The sequence below is a fragment of the Astatotilapia calliptera genome, chromosome 7 (assembly GCF_964374335.1).
Source record: "Astatotilapia calliptera chromosome 7, fAstCal68.1, whole genome shotgun sequence".
Lineage (NCBI taxonomy): Eukaryota > Metazoa > Chordata > Actinopteri > Cichliformes > Cichlidae > Astatotilapia > Astatotilapia calliptera.
The window spans coordinates 4,892,008-4,910,174 of NC_137428.1; the positions used below are offsets into that span (position 1 = coordinate 4,892,008).

General features: G+C 40.1%; 1 protein-coding gene across 7 annotated transcripts in view; it reads left to right on the forward strand.

The window, feature by feature from the left end:
• The first annotated feature begins 671 nt into the window (after positions 1-671).
• Positions 672-18,167, forward strand: part of wwp2 (WW domain containing E3 ubiquitin protein ligase 2) — a 62,521-nt gene continuing 45,025 nt past the window's right edge. For 3 of the 7 annotated variants that reach the window (XM_080304067.1, XM_080304069.1, XM_080304068.1), the window contains exons 1-5: positions 829-867; positions 3,857-3,938; positions 8,413-8,569; positions 8,886-9,007; positions 13,051-13,188. In XM_080304067.1, the coding sequence (XP_080160193.1) occupies positions 844-867; positions 3,857-3,938; positions 8,413-8,569; positions 8,886-9,007; positions 13,051-13,188 (523 nt within the window). In that variant the 5' untranslated portion in view covers positions 829-843. Of the gene's footprint in view, positions 785-822; positions 972-3,856; positions 3,939-8,412; positions 8,570-8,885; positions 9,008-13,050; positions 13,189-18,167 lie in introns of those variants that run through there. The other 4 variants (XM_026172618.2, XM_026172620.2, XM_026172621.2 and 1 more) reach the window with 4 other exon arrangements.

Sequence of the window (18,167 nt, forward strand, 5' to 3'; positions counted from 1 at the left end):
ACAGTACAGGTTTAAACAGTTTGTTAATCAATCAGGATATTTACAGTCGAAGGAGGAGAGTGGGAGTTGGGGTAATGTACAGAAAATAAAATTTTCAAACTTATAACTTTTCATGCACTTTCAAGATATTGTTTTCAATTTTGGGAGACGGTAGATGCCAAAAACAGCTGAAGCTGATTTAATTTTGGTAAAAAATCGGGTCATGGTCAAGATCCCACCAAATGTAGAAAGTACTAAAAGCTTTATATTACCCACAATTTGTTAAGGATCGTCTTCAAACTTCATAACAACATACTAGGCCTTGGGGGACATGAGTACAAAGGTTGGCTAAGCATTTGACCTCGAACAAACTTCATACTTTTGCAGTAGGATTAGGGTTTTGTGTCTCCTCCTGGGATCAAACCAGGGATCATTCAGAGCTTAGATAAAGATGTAAACTACATAGAGATACACAGATTTGTTAAAAAGTAGGGGCATGCTTTCCTCATTCCATATTTTAATATTTTTTCATGGTTTGTAAGAAAGCAAGAGGCCGTATGTATGTGTGTGTATATATATATATATATATATATATATATATATATATATATATATATATATATATATATATATATATATATATATATATATATATTAAAGGTGATTTAAGGTAATTGTGTGGGCTGTTTATTATTGTTTACGACCCACAATCCTTTGTGCAATGAGAACGCTAGGTCACGTGATACTGTCACTGAGGCGGAAATGAAAGTTCACTAGCGACAGCGGCGGAGCACAGCTGAAAAAGGTACGTCCAGGATCACACATAAGCCTCAACTGTTATCGTGTCAATACGTGTACCATGGCATGAGGAGAGCAGTGAGGCTGTGGGTGAGGCTTTACTTGCTGTCAGGTGATTAGAACGGGTTTTATCCGCATGTCCTTTTATAAAATCCCACCAAGAAGCTCGCTGGCTAGCTATTAGCTTCTTTTAGGTAAGCTAGCTGAAGTTCGTTGAGTCAAAGCGGAAGTGTGTTGGCTTTTCTTTCGAAATAAATGCGACTAGAGTTCGACTGAAATATTCAGATTCTTAAAGATCAATGTATAAATTGTGAGTCTCTTAATACATTTGTGTTTTTCAATAGAAGAAGCTCACCTTCGACAGTTTCTACTTGCTGATAAAAGGATTAATTTGCTGTTTTATTGTCTCCGCACTCTCAACGCAAACAAACCCAAACAAAACAAAACAGGAGATTTTATTTTGCAAACGTGACCAGAAGCGTTAGCGTTTTGGTCTGCTCTCGTTGACGGTGATGCATACAAACCTTGATCACCTTCCGCGTTTGTATTATGTGCGCAGCAGCCAAAGGTATTTTATACGGCAGCGATAAAATAGTTTGTCAGGATCATTTAAACCTCTCTTGGTTCTTGAGAAGTTCAGACAGCTCACAGCGGCCAAGAAACGCTGCGCAGCATCCAGCTTCTTTCACAAGGTTGACGGAGGATGCTGTGCGCTTTTTGTTTTGGTAGCTCTCGTCTGTTTATCTGCAGCCTTGAGACAGACCTCAGGTGGATATTCTGGCAATCCAACACCCGGTTAGTCACTCTGACTCGGACCAGGTCACCTCTGGCTGGGTTTTGTCTTGGTTTCGGTTGCAGTGCCTGCAGCATGTCACCTTCAAAACGAGGGTCCCCTTCGCAGAGCAGTGTTAGAATCGGGGTTTTATTTTTAATTTTAATTCCTTGATGCATATAGTACAGATCAGTATAAGCACACCTTCAGAGCAGAGTCCAGCCTTAATCTGCATTGTATTTGCGGTGCTTTAAATTCAGCAGGGTGCTCTGACTTTGCTCAAGGTGATGTTGATGGGGTTTGATGAAAGTCATAGCTTTTACTTAATATTACAGGGAGAACAACTTCACGCCTTTAATGTAAATTCATTAGGACAGGCTACTCAGTACACCTTTAATCAGCTTTATATACCTTGTACTCCAGTGTTGTGATAAGTAGTTAGTGTCTTACAGATCACACAGAGTGTACAAAATAGTTCAGACAAGCTCCAACTTGGGGTAGGTAATCTCGCCTATAAATAATATAGTGATTCACCCTTTAATTTCCTGAGTGTTGTTAAAGCCCTTGCAATCTGCATGTACATGAAAACAATCCGGTTTAGTTACAATAGTGGAACAAGGTTTGTAATCACACCAGGGTAAGTGAACATTATTACAGCATCCATGAATTGTGCAAACATGTGCCTGTATAAGCTGTTCATTCATGATAATGATATGAGAGGACTCCTTACTGGGTCTGTGGATCTTCCCTCCTGATGTCTGAGTTCATATATATATTTAAATACAGCTGAATTCCCAGTGAATGCGCTCTGATTTAGTGTTTCTGGCAGTGTGATCAGAGTGGAGAACAAGTATGCACACTCAACCAGCAAGAGTCTAGATGTCTCACTCTATATTATTTTTGCATGAGTGGCCCTTTTGTATAGTTTTAAAGTGTCTTGTGGCTTCTGCCAGAATATAGTGTCCTACTGATTTCTGTTTGTGGCATAGAGGGGAATCTGAGTGTGTACATGTGCTTACAAAAAGCAGTTTCCCTAATCCCTAAACAGAGTGATAAAATGGGCTGCCTCAATTGAGATTCACCTCCACTATCTTGGACTGGAGCTGGAGACGGCAGGCCCTGTTTGCTCTGTAGGCTTGGTGAGCTGTAGGGTGTAGCTTGTGGTTAAAGTGGCCCTTCAGCAGATCTTTACAGCAGTAGAACTACCTTTGCCAGGTGGAGTTCAGGAGAGAGCAGCAGACCTGTAGCGAGAGATCCTTTTTGTGGGAACAGCTGAATGGCAGTGAAGTCTGAGCCAGTTAGTGGGGGAAGCGTTATACTAGAAAATGCTGAAACAAGTCGGTGTGTATGCTTGGGTGGTCATTAACATATCTGAGCTGACTGCTGAGTTAAGTATGTGTAACGTCTGTTTTTAAGTGTTTTAATGTGACCATAAAAATAATATAATAATAAAATAACTAAAGCAATAAATAAGCTTTTTGCTGTGTTAAGAGAAGGTGGATATTTGGCTGTGGAAATCATTGAGTCCTGCTTTTGACTTGAATCTAACGCCACAGTTTTTAAAGTAAACATCGGTCGGGCTCATTGGCCTTAATGTTTGCACAGCTGCTTTGAAACAAACTCCATTTGGATGTTTTCTTCCAGATGTTTTGGCATAAATTGTCATGTCTTGAGGAAAAACACCCGTTACTATCACCACCTGGTACCTGTTGCTGTGGGTGGGGTAGCGCCACCTGTGTTCTGCTGCTTCTTTATCCTGTTCATCCCGTGTCTCTCTCTGCTGCCGGTGAATGTAGTGATACGACCTCTCCAGTCATTTAAAAGACTCAGAATTCCCTTCTGCTTGTGGGAGTTTTGTAACTGTGCAGTTATAAGTGATGCGTGATTGCATGTCATGATGTTTTGCCCCGTTGAATTAGGTTATCCCAGCTAGCTTTCTCTCTAATGCTGCGAAATGTGCTTAGACAACGTCACTTCTCACTCCCCTGGAGTGAGTGTTTAAGGACTGGAGGTGCAGTGTGGTGGGAGTTTTATGCTTTTCTGTCTGAAGGAGGAGTTATGTTCTGCTGGTGATGTTAAAATAATATGAGACAACTTGCGTTGCTTTCAAGATTGTCGTTCAAGACACTGCACATAAATCAAGCTATGTCATCCACCTCTTGCTCCAGATTTACCATCTAATGCAGTAAAATTCTGCCTCCACCACAATATTTTTTGCATAGAAGAGCTGTATCACCCAACACACACCTGATTGGAAGGCAGTGACAGTATACTGTAATATTTTGTGTGTTTGTGATTGTGTTACAGAGCTGTGATGTCATGGCAGCTGCCAGCGTGAGCAGACCTGGCAGTGCCCAGACCACTGAGAAGTCTCAGTTGACCTTGAAAGGTAATTTTTTTTTCTACTTTATTGCTCACACAGACAAAATGTTGATACCGCAAACAGAAGTGTGGTACAGGTACTTCTGTTTTTTTTTTAATCTCTTTATCTGGCTATCCCTTCTCCAAGCATAAGACAATATGTTATTACCCATAAACATATTTCATAATGTGACTATGTCCTTTCTGTTTGAAGTAGTGCTGCTTTGGTTGTGAAACCATGAATGATGAGCTGCGACCAGCTTTGGAGGGGCCAGTTTAGTGACGCGGGGCTGTACTTGTTGTTGTGCAAACAAATATTTGGGGTTTTTTTAGCTTGCTGACTTGAGAAAAGCAGCGTTGGTCGCTACCTGACATAAACGTTGACTTATAAAGCGAGATAAAGGAGGATTTTCATTCTTAATGTAATGCAATATTATCTTCTTGCCAGGATTCAGTACAGAGATGAAGATCCAACTGCAAGATGGCAAAGTTAGGTCCAAAAAGTCCCCAACTTCATGTCAGTCCAGGGTTCAGCACAATGTAAACACAAAAGGCAAAAATTTAAACAGAGAAACACTCAAACAAACCACAAAGAGGAAAAACTTTACCTGGAAAACCGGAGATGTGCCCAGAGGTGTTAACTGCCAGAAGTACAAAGGTGACCTGGCAAGAAAGAAAGGGAAACTGGGGGTTTTACCTGTAGGTGTGTAGGTGTGTAATTCGCTGTTGGAGAAGAGGCGGAAATAGAAATAACTAAAGGTGAAGACAAACAGCTGTTAGAAAATAAAACAGGAAATGAGGGGAACAATCCAGACACCCTCAGGCTTCTCTCCTAGTTTAGTTTGTTTGACTGTTTGATAAAATGTAAAGACCAGGATCCGCAAAGTTTAAAGTTCACTTAGCTCACACCTTGGTTCGTTGGATGAATTTACCTTGCACTGCAGCATTTTCCCTCCGTGGTTTAAATAAATAATTTCAATCCATCCAGGCAGTTATGCAGTCTAACACCTCTCAGCTCATCAGCTGAACACCTACATCGCAGCTGGTGCATGCATCAATGTAAATGCCACATCTACTGATGGATTTTCATTTTCACAAATCCGATTTGCAATTGAAAATATCACATATTTAAAATCCTGATCTGTACTTGCGATAATCAAGGAAAATATAGATACGGTGCACTTTAACCTGCAGAATGACAGTGATCTCCCACAGATGGTGATGTTTTGTTAGTTTTATGCATTAACCCAGGAGAAACAGAGCCAAATGATGACCTGACACTAGCTTGGAGAATAGAGGAAGCCTTTTGCTTATAGATCATGTTCACTTGAGTGAATTTTATTAATTAACGGAGGAGTCAGGAAACAAAAAAGATTCACTATAGATGGCTGTGATAGACTTTTTATGTTCTTACGACTGAGGCAGCAGGAGGGCTCGCAGCTTCAGCAGAGCTGCAGGGGTTTTAATGCGACATTTAATGCGACTTTCAAATTGCACATAAAAGATTTTGATTTGAGGTTTTGGTGGTTTTTCACTGGAGGTTAAGGTGACCAGATGAGTGTGCTACCTACAACACAACACAAAGTGCCTGTTTGTGCCTGTTAATAAATATTGAACAAAAGACTGTGTCTCCACCACTGAGAAAAAGAAAACCCATCCGTAACTCGAACTTTCGAGTTAGCTTTGCTAATGAGAGCTGTTGTTTTGTCGTTACCTGTAAACAGATGGTGCAAATGCAAACTTAGGTAGTGACAGCATCAGTATGAACAAACTGGCGCCAGGTGTGTGAGCTTTGAATGGCTTCAGTGATAACTGCATGGATATGGAGTCACTGTGTTCATGTTGAACTGCTGGATAGCCGACACCTTCTGCCTTCTCCTTCTGGATAATAAAGAAATGACGTACCTCTGTAGAGCTTCCTGATTGGCAGATCTGAATCAAAATTTCAAGTCAGGCATAGCTTAGCATTTTTGTTTCTTTTTTTTACTGATTGAAACTAGCGTCCATGCATCAGATAACTCCACCTCTATAAATCTTTCTTTGTACTATGCTGTAATATTTTAACATGAAGCTATAAGGTGATTGACTCACTTTTTGTTTTTGCATGAATCACTTGAGTCTGCCGGGAATAAAATGAATTTTCTTGCCCCTTATCTTTAAAGAGACGAAAAAAAGTTCATCAGAACTTTTTTCCTTAATTATGTCTTTGAACTGCACCAGAGTCATAACCATAGGTTTGATCATATGAACACTGACTCACCTTTTTATTTACCGATCTGCTCTCAAAGGCTGTCTACCACTCCTCCACCTCTCCCACCTCCTCCCACATCCTCCCACACTGTTGAAACTTACTTCAGTTCTTCCATTTCTGGCACACCTCCCACCTCCCCGTGTCACTTCCTCCCTGTTTCTAGAGAACTTCACATGAGTCATGTTCTATTATGCCAGATGTTCAGAAGATCTGAGGTCATCAACATGTTGCTGCCAGTGTGGATCTGCTAAGGTCTCACTGCAAAGGAAAAAGTACAGATGGAAACCCCTCTGTCTTTTTTTTTTTTTTTAAATCTTAATCTGTCACATTTATTCTTTCAGTCGGTAGTCCTGATCAGAGGCCCTCTGCGACACGCTGCTAGTCAGCATGTTCTTCAGTTTGCAATCTTGTGATTTTGTGATTCAGTGTGAAGAAATCAGCTCCTCTGAGGACTGATACATGCGATAACAAGAGTCTCAGCAGGCCTGCAAGAATTCCAAGCCTCTGAGCTTGCCAATGTCCGGATGTACACTTTTACCCCACTCCAAATGAAAAAAAAAAAAAAAGAGAACAAAAAAGCTTGAAATCAGTGGATGCAAAAAGTTTCTTTACTTTCAAATATTCATTCTACCTTAAATGGAGCATAAGTAAACAGTGCAATGTTTTTTGTTTGTATTTTTTTTTTTTTAACATGAAGGCTTTATTGTGGTCAGTCAATTCTTTTTTCCCCCAAAATTAAATAAATTAAATACGTTTTATTAAATAAATAAAAATTAAATAAATGAAGGTGGTTTCCTTTCTTCCACTAGAGGGCAAAGTTTGTATTTGTCTGATACACTCCGTGTACTTCAAATCCATCCTGAACAGGCCGTGGCACACAGCGTGTAACAAAATACTCACAACAGCCAGTATACATGCAGGAGTACACACAGTCCAAGGAGTTTCTGTTAGGGTGTTGCAGTACGCTGTAACATTTGTCCAATTTACTGAACCACTTATTTAACTTTTAACTCCAGCACCGCTGAGAACCGTTCCAGGTGACCTAAAATGAACGGTAGTGTACACCACGCTGCTTCACATTATTACATAATAAATAGAAAACAATCTCATAAAAATCAGGATCCAGAATCCTATATGTACACATCGCCTCTTGGCAGCCATCTTAACACTCCTACAAAGACTTATTTGGCCAGTTATTTTGGAAGCATTGCTGCATTAGCTTTAGTTACCATGGTCACCCGGATGAAGAAACTGCATATATACAATCACCAGTCAGTCTGATTTAAAAAGAAGGGTGTTGCCTTGTATTACACAGTGACAATAAAAACACCACTGCACTCTACAGGAAGGGTCAGAGCCGTCTGTATTGTCCGGGGCCTTTTCTCATCTGTTGGACACGCTCTGGATTTTACACGAGTCTGTTGTGGCTAGTGCCATCCTCTATGCTGTTGCATGCTGGGACAGCAGGCTGAGGGTCACGGATGCTAACAGGCTCAATGAACTGATCCACAAGGGCAGTAACATTGTGGAGACGGAGATGGACTCCCTTAAGGTGTTGTCGGAGAGGCGGATGTTGTCCAAGAAAAGGACAATGCTGGACAATCCCGCTCACCCACTGTTGGCGAGTCACAGGAGCTGTTCAGTGAGGCCCAGATGTATCACCGAACGACACAGGAAGTCATTCCTGTTGTTCAGTTCCTCCATCTAATGCACAGCATACAGTGCACACACCCTAACGATCTGAACATCCTTTACAGAGGATGTCGGTATAGTAAGAAGGCCGTCTCAGTGTCATATTTAGTTTTTTGTAATGTACTGGAATATTTGTTTATTAGAACTATTATTATAATATTAGAACTATTTGTAAGCTATTTTGTTACATCTTGTAACTTTGCAATATATTTTATTATTTAATATAATTCAGGTAGTTGCTGTTCTTGCTGTCTTGGAGTAACTGTGACCACATAATTTCCGCAGGGATTGATAAAGTGTTCTGATTCTGAACTAAAATTCTTTAGTGTGATTAGACTGTCGTTTTCCACGTGAGGATCTGATCAGCTCCGACTCTTTCTTACCAGAGCTGCAGTCAGTTAAACCTCAATGAAAAAAGAAATGCTTCTCTTTTGTTAACATTTATTGTCCTTTGTTGCCATAAATGACAGCACTGCTGCACTGCTGGCAGAGGTTTTGTCACAACCACAGATGTGTTCTTCCACTACGATACATGCTTTATGCGTGTGTGTGTTTGCAGTGGTGTCGGCGAAGCCCCAGTCCCCAAAGCTGCCGAACCGGCACTCTCGGCTGAGCTCCTTCGTTGAGGTGACTGCAGACGGCCTCACCAGTGAAACCAAAAAAACAGGCAAACGTAGCGGGCACCTTGAGCTGCAGTGGAACGAAGACCTCACCCTGTGAGTGAGCACCACACACACTCGGACTCTCATGAGAGCCAGGGTTTTATTGTTAAAACAATTCAATAGAACATTAAATTAACTGCATGCATCTGACAGTGTTTGGACTGTACTGCTGTTGTGGTAGCGCTCTAACACAGATAAAATTTAATCGAGATTTTGTACTTGTTTCCCGTCAGCTTATTTAAAGCATTTTGTCTGAGGTAGAACTTGCGTACCGTCGCTAAAGGCGATGAAGAGCAGGATGCAATAATAAAATGCAGCTGCTGTAAGCAGAAGCATTTGTAGCTGATGTATTTTTCATGCCGTTTTGCAGTAATGTGACGCCACAGAGTCGTCTGGATCTAAAGCTGTGGAGCTGCCACACCCTGAGAAAGGAGCTACTGGGCAGCGCAACCATAGACCTGCTGGACACGCTGCGCTCGCACGATGGCAAGAGTAAGAAAAAAACGCACACAAACACCCACACACAGTTTGGAGTCACCATGCATGTCGAGCACAATTTCGCTGTACGTGTTTCTCTACCTTACTTAACAGAGGTTTGTGCGTTTTTCCTCGTTGTTTTTTTCCTGGCTATTTGATGATAAAAAAAAAATTCTTTTTAATAAATTTTCTCTATATTACTTTGAGTAAATAAAATTACCTAAAAATTGCACTTGGGCATTTTTATTACAGTCCTGGTGAATTTCCAAAGCCTCTTTGGAACTGTCAGAATTACTCTGATGATATGCAGCATACCCAAACAATGTTTGCTTTCGTGTAACCAAAATTATTAGCAGTATAAGGAATTTAAAGTCTGTATACAGGACATATACATTCATATACAGAAAGGTTCTGTGTCTTCCAGAGACTTCATCACATCATCATGTAAGCCACGACCAACCATCTATGAAGGAAATTCGAAAATATTGCTGTAAATACACGGCAGACACGGTCAGAGAGAGGCTGCTGAGACTAAAATGCCGACTCCAAATCCATGTGCATTAGTTAGATTAGATCAAATAACCTTAAAAATTACACGCAGTGGCCGAGGCCTTGCAAGGAATATATAGAATTTAAATTTTTCTTACTTTTCTTTGTAGCATTGGAAGTTCTGATAGTTACTTGTCAGTTATTTTAATCAGGCTGTTGCAGCTTATCTTAACCCACTTTGACAGAAGCTCACTATCCGGTTGTTCAGTGATGACGCGACGAATCCTACTTCCGGGCCTAAAGTAGTCTGCGTTTAATATGGCTTTTGTGTTGTTAACATGTTTAATGTTTTGTATTTTCTTCTATTTGATCTCAAAAAGCTCCTAAAACAGTCAGCGACCACTGTTGACCTCCCTCGGCTTTTATTACCGCTAATCATTTATTTAAGCTCAGTTTTTAAAACCTTACGATGTAACTACAGCCCAGCCCATGCAGCAGTATATGAATGACTAACCTCGTATTGTGGATGGATTATCTCAGTTGTTCTCCTGGCTGAAGTTTGACAGCATCCTGCCATGCGATTACATTTGTTCCTGACCACCGAGAACACTCACATTAACTTGGAAGTGGAAAAAAAGTTAGCTTGTTTATATTATGCTAACATAGCTGTGTCGCTAGCGGTCACGTAGCACATCATTATATACCAGCTAGCCCAACTTCAGTAACCCTACAAACGTCACTGCTGTTTAGTTTTCTGTCTTCATTTATGCTGGAAGTGATAGCAGAGCTGTACGTTTTAATTTGTTTCCAAAACCCCGCAGTCAGGACATGCTATATTGTATTTAGATAGAAGCTAGCGAGCTAACTCCCTGCTAACTTCTAACTCCGTTAAATGTCATAAATTCCGTTTTCATGGATGCCTGGATGTTAAACTCAATTGTTACACCTGGTAGAGCAGAACGCTGATCATTTTATTAAAGATGAAAGACTTTAGACAGTTTTTCAACTCTCAGTAATGCCATAGTGATCGTTTGATATATGGACCTGCAGCGGAGTTTAGACCCAGACACGGCTAGTGACGTCAGACTGAACAACCGGATACTAATAAAAAACTTTCTTTATCACCAGCAGATTTGGCAAAAAACTGAAAGTACTCAAGCTTACAGAATAAGTTGTTTCTTTTAAAGAACGATGTGCTAACTAACACCAAGGGTGCCAGAGCCTTGTTCACATGCTTGTGGTTTTCATCCACTCAGAGGCACTTAGTGAGGTAAGGCATGCAGATGTATAACTGGCGCAACACCTGAATTTTCTTTTTACTTTCAAAGTAAAAATGTGCATAACTGTTGTTAACAGTGCTGAGACAGAGAGTTTTATTTGATATTCACACTTAAACTGAACAGTAACACTGATTGGATGTCTCAAACCTTTTCAGTAGCCTCAGTGATGGTGGCACATTGCCAGCTAAGCTTAACTTAACTTTGTTATGAACTCCTCGGAAAAGATTTCAGTGTTCTGTAACTTTTGGCTTGATGGTTACTGCTAAATAACTCCTCTGTAAGCGTTTAATATTCTTTACCCTTGCATATTTGACTGAGTCAGACGAGTCTTAGAGTTATAAGACTGTAATGTAAGTATGTCTAAGATGGTGCCATACTGGATGGATCTTGCTTATCTTGATCTCTTATCCTGTATTGGGGTAGGTTGAGCACTAGGATGCAATGGCCTTAGGCGTCTCCTGCTTGAGCCTGCACATTCAAGCTGAAGAGAGTGAACTTCCCTTTGCTACTCATCTTAAAAGATGTACCCACTCTCTAACAAAAATATCAAAGGACACATTATTACAGACATTTTATATCTTATACATGGTCTTCTTAGATGTAATTGAACAAATGAAAATATTTATAAAAACATTTTTAGTTTAGGTGCTTTGTCGTGCTTTCATCTGTACAGAGAACTTTGTAGACAATTTTTAGGCAAAGTCTAATTTGGCATATGTGTTTGAGAGCCTGATAGACACTTGTTTACTGCCTACTTCCCATCCCGGTCTTTATCTTAAGTGTAGATGGTATTAAGCCTTCCTCCTGGAGAGTGTTGTGTGCTTGGCTACGTGTTCTGAAGACCTTTTACCGTAAAAAGGATCCTGTGATTATGCACCACGTTTCTCTTTTCTTTGGATGTCAGAGTCTTCATGTTGCCAAGCTCCTTATTGTGTCCACCGATGTTCCTGTTAAACTAGTGTTCCTGTTATATCCGATGGATTTATTTTTAAAGTCTGAGGATTAACGGTTTTTGAGTTGTACTTCAACTGCAGCTGTGTTTTGGATTCACAGCGACGGCTTCCAGATACGATGGAAGCTCTATTGACTATGTGTGCGTTAGCATATGCTACTTCCGGTGCGGAAACTCCTGTGGGGAGCTTTGTTTCCGGTGTCCTATTCGCGCCCTGTTTACGGTCCAAAGCAAGTTAAGCAAATGAATGAATCAAGCGGCGATTTACATTTGCCTGTTTAAATCATAAGACCAGTCACTATACAGAGATGTGCTTCTGAATGTGGACGATGTGTCTTCTGCTGCAGTGATGCAGTTCTGCTTGTGTTGAGTGATGTAAGCAACTGATCGATCTAAACGCTTTAAACGTCAAAATTGATCATTAGATTTTTTATGACACAACAGCGGTGAGTGTTCCCACCTTCTCCTCTTTGTAACTTAACGTGATCTTTCCGTTTTCGAGTTTTGGACATGATTTTGGAGTATATCTTCGCAGTAGCGATTGACCGCAAAGTAATGTACAACCCCACATCCGGTCTCAAACCAGGAAGTTAGCATTTTCTCGTGCACAGGGTCAATGATGAAGAAATGCCACACCTGTCCTTTAAAAAAGGGAGCGGTACATGCTCAAGAGCTTTAATTCTTAAAGCCTGAACCCTTCATCTAATTTAAAATGAAATAAAGCTGCAATATATAACTTTAACTTAAATATCTTAGAGAAACATTTAAAGCAGGATGTTTTTTTTCCTTCATCCCTAGCATCCTCCGCTGTCACACCAACCACTCTGCATGTCCTCCTTTCATACATCCATGAACTTCCTCTGAGATCTTTCTCTTTTTCTCCTCATGTCCAAACCATGTTAGTCTTACCTCTCTAACTGTGAAATGGTTTGAGCATTTAAAACCCCCCAAAACCAAAAACAAAGTGGATGTGAAAGCAAAGCCTCTGAGCCCAGCAGGAAGCTGTGGGCAGATTCAGTGCATACGTGCAGTGTGGAACTTAATCTGGCAGCTAGACGACTTACTTCATGTAAATACTGCAATTAAAAACAACTTTACACACTGGACGTGTGAGGGGATCAGTCAGATCTTCTGTATATCTGTTAACATGCAGAATATTTTCCAAGTGAAATGGGGGGCGACATCTTTGGAAAACAATCCTTTTGGTATTCGGTGACTTCACGCTGTTTTCCTCTGTTAGAGCAATAACAGAGGATATCCATTTTCCTTTGTCCCTCTGCCTTCTCAGTCACTCATCCCCTCTTTCTCTGTTTGTCTGTCATTCTTCCACCCTCTAGTGGAGAACGTCCAGCTGAGTCTGGTGCTGCAGACGGAGAACAAAGGCTCGGTTGTAGCAGGAGGCGAGCTCAACGTCTGTCTGGACGGCATGGTTGTTGATCTGGGCTCGCTGCCCAACGGCAGCACGGCAGCAGACAGTGAGTCCTGCCTTTATCTCTCAAGCACGTGCACACATACACAAGGGTAAAGGTAATCGCACAGAAATGACCTGAAAAGCACATCGCAAAGCAGTCACACCACAGATGTGAAGATTTGTCTCACAGCTGCAACGTGCACAATATAAAAATGAAATAACATGCAGCACATTCAAAGAAAGCTCTCAGTCAAACATGAAGCCTTGGAGAAGCACACAGAAGTGCATGGCAAAGCTTACACCGGTCAGACAAGCTATATTAAAGTGAACAAACACACAGTTTCCCACAGAAGCCCAGACAGCTTATTAGTACAGAATACACCGCAGTATTAAAGTTTTTCTCCTCCTCTCCCTCTTTCCCCTTGCTCTTTCTCTTTAATAATTTGTAGCACTGCCAGAAAGCAAACACACACACAGATATATCTGTACAGTGAGATGCTTGTGTGTCTCGCCGCCCTGGTAATGAGTGCTGGAAAAAGCCAAAGGGTTCAAAATAGTCTAAATCGCTTCTTCTTGCCCTCTTTGCTCTCAGGTTAAATACAGTTGCTGTTGACATGTTCTGTAGTGGAGTTTTTTTCGTCATGGTGACATGACAGCTTGTTGGTACATTGCTTATGTGGTGACACCGGTGACAGCCGAATGCTGTTTTAATCTAATGTTGATTGTTGTCTTTCATTTGTATTAGTTTTTAGATGGTCTACTGAGAATCAACAAATAAGTCTAAAGATACCCACATCTGTAAAGTTATCCAGATGTGGGTGTCGACAGGAATCAGATGAAACGTTAGGCAGATGCTTAACAGTCTTACTTTATTAAAAGTACTTTAACCACTGTTTATTAAAAACAGTGGGACTGGAAGCCTTCTATGTTTTGCTGGCCTACTTTGCCTCCTGCTCTACGCTGTGGCTGTACAGTAGCATGCCTTAACATTTTACTGTGTTTAGTCTTACTAAAGACAGCCGAGTAAAAGCTGACATTGTTTTCAGCCTTAAAGCAAGATTATTTTTTTATTCTCTCTCCCTCTCTCTTTTTAAAAATGTAAGTGTCCAAAAAGCACCTTTAACCTCAGTTAATTTAACTCTAATTATTTTTAGGGAGGTGATTCAAATTTCAAAGCTTCATAAATACTCTGTTTCCCGAAACCTTGTCCCAGCAACCCACAGTCACTGAGTTCTCTACGCGGCTGCCTAAACCTTTGGAAATTAAAATATTTGTTGGTTCCCACGCAGGAGAAGGCCTTAGGACAATAACAAACGTTTCCAGGGAGCCATAACCTCATTTCATAGTGCAATTAAAAATAGCAGGAATAGTGAAGGTGAGCCTTAAGGTTTGGTAGACTGATGCAACTTTGCATTTGATTTGTCTTTTTAATCCTAGAAACAGTTTAACTGCAAAAAGATTCAGCTTGAAATTTAAAGATTCAGCAGACTGTGGTGTGATGGTGGTGCAGTGTTCTGCTATGTAGCAACACTTTTACACCAAAAAAACAAGTAAACCTTTGCTGCAGGTTTGAAGCATGAATGTTGTGAATAACCTGAAAATAAATGCTTCAATAACTGAATTGCTTTAAATTATCGAATTGTTTTAAATTATTGTTGCTTTTTTTTTTATCGGAATTTGTTTAAGTATTGTAGACTTTAACCAGCAGACTCCATCCTTTGTCAGTAGGTGTGAGTAATCAATAACTAGTTGTTACTGATGTTTTGAACATCCTATACTGTGACATTTTTCACTTATTTCATTAGGAAATACCAGCGTGCATTAAATGGATGTTTGTTTTGTAGCGACAGCGAAGGCGTTTGCGCCCTCTTCACATTTTTGCAGTTTTATTAATTATATTAATGTTAGCAGTAATAGCACTGTACCTTTCCATGTCCTGTTATTTCCATGTAAAGTATTTAACCGCTTGTGTTTGTCATGTCTGAAATGCCATAATGTTGTTTTTTATGTTTATATTGATTATATTGTTTATAGTATAATCACCATCAGTCATTCAAGCTGTAATTCCAAGTAACGTCTATCATAGAACCAGGATCATTTTGATAACCTTTTAATGTGTTGACCAGAGGTGTTACACTTATTTTATCTAACAGGCAACACACACGTTTGCTCATGTTCTTTAGTCTTTAAATCTAAAGTGCGTTGTCAAAAGCGGCCATATTGGCTTTGGCGTAAATTATGGAGAAAAAGTCAGATTTGATGGTAATTTCATGTACATTTATATGAATGAAGATTTCATTAGCTTGACAAGTAGTTTGGCCTCCTCCTGCCTCCTTTACATGCAGTAATGTGACCTGACCTGGTCTCCTTTGCAGCAGTCAAAGTAAGGTCAGCATTTTACCTGTGATCTTTGATGTTTTCTGAGAGTACAATGCTGCTTCAGATATTTCTAAATATCTAGAAAATAGAATTTAATTAATCATTTTTTTCACTTATACAAGATATTTTTGCTTGAAATAAGTGAAAAAAAATCTGCCGATGGAACAAGTGATGTTTCTCCAGATCCAAGATGCACTAAAAACAAGTTCCCATATCTCACTGAAATGTCACTCTGTAGCTGATTGTGTCTTTTTTCCAGTGTGATGAGATATTTTGAATAGAAATTAGACAAATATACTTGGTAAGATTTTGAGTTTTTGCAGTGTAAACACCATAGCATTTCAGGATTCATCCTCACAACACATACGATGAACAGCTGGAGGTGTCTTAGTGTGCAAAGTCGTTTTTTTCCACTTAGAAAAAGAGCTGCTGTTGAAAGTCAGAGAAGCACTGACATGCCTCCGTGACTTTGACATGTTTTAACATCCTTCCAGTGGCACAGCAGGCCATGGGTAATGTCATGAAGGCTGTTAAATTGATGTTGTATCACACCTCTGCACCGGATTTTGACAGCTGCTGTCTTAATGTCTTGGAACACAATGCTTCCTGGTGCAAAACACAGTAAAAAGTCTAAAAATTGACCACCACCTCTGCCATTTTCACACTTTCCAAAGACAAGCAGAGGGCCTGGCCTCCAGGCCGTATATCTGACAAATGAAAGTGTCTGAAAAAGCAGCGGCAGAAGCGGCTACGCTCTTGTTAGTCTCAACAAATTTATTTTTATTGCCCTTGTGCCAGCTCGCTTCTGCCAAAAACATCTCCACGCTCTGTCCGCCTTCTGCCGTCACATTCCCAGTGACTCAGGCTTCTGCTCATTAGAAACTCTTATTTTTCACTGAGTGCACTTTGAGTTTTAGAAAGCGCTGGATCATCAGAAAATATTCTCTGTATTGCTTTTATCTGCTTTAACTGTATAAAGATAACAGTTTTGAAGAATTTGGATAAAGCATTTGTTATGCAGTGGCTAGCTTCAGGTGTATTGTGTCATACCTGATGACAGTTACTGTAAAGTTAGACTAGAGAGTATTTATTCATTTCACCAAAGTCGGTTGTTGTTTTTAGTAGAGAGTTTAGGTGATGTTTAAATAGTGTCCCAGTAGTCTGTCTGTCCGGCCAAGAATAACAAAACAAGAATATCGTTACACTTAAATCATGATATTAAAAGAATATATGACACTGTGTAACTGTGGCCTCAGTTGATATTTTATCTTCACATTCATGTATTGCTATTCCCAAACCAATATAAAATGATTCCATAGTTTGCCAGGAAGGATTTCAAACACTTCACACACTTATTGACTCTCAGTCAACAGAATTTTCCGCTCCCAAGCACTACACTAACATTTTGCCTTCCTTTATGGTTTGGAAGCAAAGACTGGGTCTATGTTTTTTTAAACAAATACGGTGTTCTTAATCTGCTCTTAAAGCCATAGCGAGGTTCCATGCATCCATCTCCTCTCTCTGTGCAACACACACACACAAGGCTTCATAGAGCGCCACACAGAGCCCGCAGTGTATCCTGCTGAATGAACACAGCCAGCAGTGAGGCCTGAGGCCTGCCACAGCATGGGCTGCGTAAATGTGTCTCTTTGTGACTGTTCAGATGTGAAGAGAGGTTAAGAGGAGGTGTGTGAGTGTGTGCATGCTGTTGTAACATATATCTCCCCGAGAGGGACAAGATGGAAAAACAAATCCTGTAAATGGGGCTTTTCTTTGATAATTAGATAATTGTTTGGATTTAAATGCACATAAGAATCATACACGTACATGTTTTTAAGTTGTAAGGACACAGTCGCCAAAGTCCCTGCTGTTTCTGCGGCAACTCTTTCCATATTTGCATGCCAGGACTTCATCACAGTTAGCACCAGATGAATAATTCCACTAAATCAGTGTGGACACAATGAATCTAATAGTTCACGAAAAAGGAAAAACATTGTCCGCTAATATTTTGTGGACTTATCTGTAATTTTCTGACTTTTAAAAGATAATTAAAATAAATTTCTGGTGCATTATTTGTTCTTTACAGTGTTTTTCCAACATCAACCCAGTTTCCAAAAAGGTTGGTGCTCTGTGTAAAATGTGGATCAAAGCAGAATGCAATCATCTGCAAATTCTATAAACCCTGAGTTTAATTGAAAATGGTACAAAAACAGCAATGAAACAATTCATCCATCCTTTTTTTGTTTTCTAACTGCCTCTCCAGTTCAGGGTCGTGGGGTGGGCTGGACGCTCTCCCAGCATTGATTCGCTCAAAATGCAAACAGTGTGGTTTTTTTCAGCACAGAAAAATAGATGCAGCGATATGTGTTGCAACAAAATGAACAAAAAATAAAACTAAAAAATCAAAGAGATGCAGAGAATCCTGAAGGGCGGTCAGCTTTGGTGTCCTCACGTGGAAGTGAAAATCACTGCTCAGGGCTCTGGAAACTGAAAATCATTATCAGACCGCATTGCTTGTTGGCACTTTTTTTTTTTTTTTTTTTACTCGAAATATTTTTATTAAGATATACATACAGTTTACAAAAAAAAAAATGGAAACATAAACACTGGTTGCATCGAAGGCAGAGCAGAACTCCTCATAGGTAAAGAAAGTTAACAGAACAC